At 44.4% G+C, this 3926-nt stretch overlaps 1 protein-coding gene across 2 annotated transcripts in view; it reads left to right on the forward strand.

The window, feature by feature from the left end:
- paqr7b (progestin and adipoQ receptor family member VII, b) overlaps positions 1-3622 on the forward strand; it is a 3941-nt gene extending 319 nt beyond the window's left edge. Inside the window, exon 2 of one of the 2 annotated variants that reach the window (XM_032519216.1) lies at positions 2302-3622. In XM_032519216.1, the coding sequence (XP_032375107.1) occupies positions 2420-3478 (1059 nt within the window). In that variant the 5' untranslated portion in view covers positions 2302-2419 and the 3' untranslated portion in view covers positions 3479-3622. The remainder of the gene's footprint in view (positions 1-2301) is intronic. The other variant, XM_032519215.1, reaches the window with a different exon arrangement.
- The last annotated feature ends 304 nt before the right edge of the window (positions 3623-3926 follow it).

Below are 3926 nucleotides of genomic sequence, written 5' to 3' on the forward strand. Positions count from 1 at the left end.
TTTTTTTTTTTTTGTAATGCAACACTAAACAGCACACGGCACATACATTTGTGATGTATATTTGTGACACGGGGAATCGAAGCAGCCCTCCAGGCTCGGAGGAAAGGTGAATTCGAATTAATTCCGGACATGCATCTCAAATTTTAACAGACATCAGGTGCGGATTTGTTTGTGGGAATTCGTTGCAACGGGCCCATATATGCCTGGGCTTTAATACATACAATGTGAAACATCATTTCTTAATTATTGTCGAGCATTTGTCTTCGCCCATAAATATTTTAAAGGATGGCCACCCTTGCTTGAAACGGAGGGTGTGGACGTCGAAACTGGTTATGTCACATAATCTCTTTTCATTCATCACTCCACGCCTTTCCTCCTGAACCTCGGCCTGTGTTCATCCCACACAGCCTGATCTCTGGAAAGGCTGCTGTCTCTCTGCCTTCCTAACATCTCGGGGAAGTCAAGTGCATGAACCCAGAAGGATCGGGAGTGGGCACAATCAAATCAAAATATATATTCGATTGTGCCCACTCCACTGATTCGAACCCTGGTCCCAGTATAGTACATATATGCAAGGTCAGGTCTGAGTCATTTTGCAGTGCTGTGATAATTTTGCAACTCTGAGTGAAAATGGAATTGGAAGCACAAGTCGGGCCTTTTGTCAACTGTCTCCTACCATTTATAATATAATTACATTCAACATATCTGTGTGTCTTAAAAAGGATTAGCCAAGGTTATTTTATCCATTAATAAGCATATATACAGTACACATTTTTATAGCATTACATCCACTCTCTTTTGTATTAAGAACTGTTCTCAAATCCTTCCTAAAACCTCTTAAACATAGATGCTGTTTAAAATATTGACTCTGTGTTGAGTAATTTCCCATTTGTAATCACAGATGTTAAAAATTGAAATTGGCAGAATTTGACTTTAAGGGCAGCTAAGGTCAGAGCTTTATTGCACCTGAGCGTCCTGAACTGTGCAACAGTCTTTCAAAGAGATGCATCATGTTGTAAAGCAGCTAAAGACTTGGGGACACATTCAGAGACACAGAACTACTGTCACCTCAATATTGATCCCTTCTCCCATTCACACATGAGCACATGCAGCAAATTTCCATGCAGATTTTAGGGAAAGACTGCATGTGTGAAAGGGGGCTACTGTAAAGGCCGTGACACACCAACCCGATAATCGGCCGTCGGACAGTCTGGCGAGGTCGGTGACTCGAGTCTGCTCGGTGTGTTCCGTGCCATCGTCTGTTGGAGGTGCCGGCTGCCTTCATTTTAGCCAACCTGACATGCTCGGTCAGAAGGCGGGCACTGCCAGCAGTCGGACTCAAATGACCAATCTGATTGGGGGAGTGCTAAACTGGAAATAACGAGCGGGATGAGCGTGACCAGAGTCTCTCAAAATCTGACGAAGATCTTTTAAACTAACCTTTGTCAATCTGAAATGAAGACAGATTTAGCAACTGCATGGCCAATTTCTTACTTAAAATGTTTTCAGAAACCCCTTTGGTGAACTATTTTGGTAAAATATGAGATTGTATTCTGAACAAGCCGCCATGACAGTCTGGCTTTGAATTTCTGGAGAAACCAGACCTACGTGACGCGTTTGTCCAGTCAGCTGCCGTCGGCAGTCGGCATCGCTTTGGTGTGTTGGAGGCACTTTTTTTGGCCAACTTTTCTTCCAACAGTCATCCGTCCGGTTGGTGTGTCAGTCATAGAAGTTATGTCCTACAATTTGAGAAGAATCCATGATGTATGAATAATAAAATCATCAGGGTAATTCACTTATTCAAATGAAAACACTCAAAGATGCACTTATCAGTATTTATGTTATTAACAATGGACCAAAATGACTAATGTGAATGGGGTCGCCGTCAGTGTCAAACACAAAGGATTATCACTCAACACGGCAATTAATCTCTATAGAGCCTTTTAGTCTATGGCTTACTGTTCTGGTTTCCTGGCCCATACCTCCACTCTCATCAAGTTACACCACCTGCCCAGCACCAACCATCCAACCAAAAGACATACAGTTTCTAACCACAGCCATAACAACTTAAAAAGGTAGTGATGTCAGGCATCCCATTCCCATCCATTTGACCAGAAGTTTTTATTAAGCTTGATTTAGGGTTGCAACTAATGATTATTTTTATGATCAGTCAATGTATTGATTACCTTTTTCATCAGACGTTTTTGCGTAATAATTGTGTAAATGATTTATTGATTATTCATTTTTTTATTTCTGTCCATTAACCAAACTACTAATGCTCTCCTCTTTGCTTTGTGATAGAACACACACACACACTGTAGCTACACGTGCAGATGCACACAAACGGACCTGGAGACGAGCTCAAAGCCAGATAGATAGTGACTAACTGACTAACCTCCCCTCTGGCCTCTAGTTTGCCATGGCGACGGTGGTGATGGAGCAGATCGGTCGCCTGTTCATCAACGCGCAGCAGCTGCGTCAGATCCCTCAGCTGCTGGAGTCGGCCTTTCCCACGCTGCCTTGCACTGTGAAGGTGTCCGACGTTCCCTGGGTGTTCCGCGAGCGTCATATCCTCACCGGCTACAGGCAGCCAGACCAAAGCTGGCGCTACTACTTCCTCACCCTCTTCCAAAGGCACAACGAGTCCCTCAATGTTTGGACCCACCTGCTGGCCGCCCTCATCATCTTGGTGAAGTGGCAAGAGATCTCGGAGACGGTGGATTTTTTGCGAGACCCTCACGCCCAGCCCCTCTTCATTGTCCTCCTGGCAGCCTTCACCTACCTCTCCTTCAGCGCTCTCGCTCATCTCCTCTCTGCCAAGTCCGAGCTCTCCTACTACAGCTTCTATTTCCTCGACTATGTTGGGGTGGCTGTCTACCAGTATGGCAGTGCCCTGGCACACTACTACTACGCCATAGAGAAAGAGTGGCACACTAGAGTGCAAGGGCTCTTTTTACCCGCTGCAGCATTCTTGGCCTGGCTTACTTGCTTCGGCTGCTGCTACGGTAAGTATGCTAGCCCCGAGCTGTCAAAGTTATCCCTCAAGCTCTGCCAAGTGGTGCCGTCAGCGTTGGCTTACTGTTTAGACATAAGCCCTGTGGCTCACCGCATCTACAGCTGCTACCAGGAGGGCTGCTCAGACCCAGTTGTGACGTACCACTTCTACCACTTGGTCTTCTTCCTTATCAGCGCCTATTTCTTCTGCTGCCCTCACCCAGAGAGTTTGTTCCCTGGGAAGTGTGACTTCATAGGGCAGGGCCACCAGATCTTTCACATATTCGTGGTGGTGTGCACCCTGATGCAGATCGAAGCACTGAAAATAGACTTCACAGAGCGCCGTCCCTTCTACGAGCGCCTTCACGGCGATCTCGCACACGATGCCGTTGCGCTCTTCATCTTTACCGCCTGCTGCAGTGCTCTCACTGCTTTTTATGTGCGGAATCGTGTCCGTGCCTCTCTGCACGAGAAGCAGGAGTAAGAGTTGACATGAGTAAGAAAAAAAAAACCACTCTGTAGTGACCATTCATTTAAACATAAGTTGTGTTTTTGTCAATGGAAGTTATCAGTTTGTGATAGTGACTTATTGTTTCTTCATGTGATCTGCCACACTACAGTGATCAAAAAAAGAAGATATTATGGGTGTTTTTGTTACTTACAATGAAGAAAAGGGAAGCTTAAAATGTGTCTGTAGCACTACAAGTAGTACTTAAACAAGGCAAAGACTTTTTTTATTAGTCTGGTTTTATTCATTATCTAAAAGAATGTGGTTTTTACTTCACCCCACACGAAATACGTTCTGTCAAGGTGAGCAGAAAAATGACTTTCTTAAGATGCCTTTTACCCAATTGTATTTAGAATAATCTGTCTTAATCAAATTGTAGCATTTCAAATCATAGAAGCATTTGTTTTTACAATTTACAGTCCCA

The sequence above is a fragment of the Etheostoma spectabile genome, chromosome 6 (genome assembly GCF_008692095.1).
Source record: "Etheostoma spectabile isolate EspeVRDwgs_2016 chromosome 6, UIUC_Espe_1.0, whole genome shotgun sequence".
NCBI classification, from domain to species: Eukaryota; Metazoa; Chordata; class Actinopteri; order Perciformes; family Percidae; genus Etheostoma; species Etheostoma spectabile.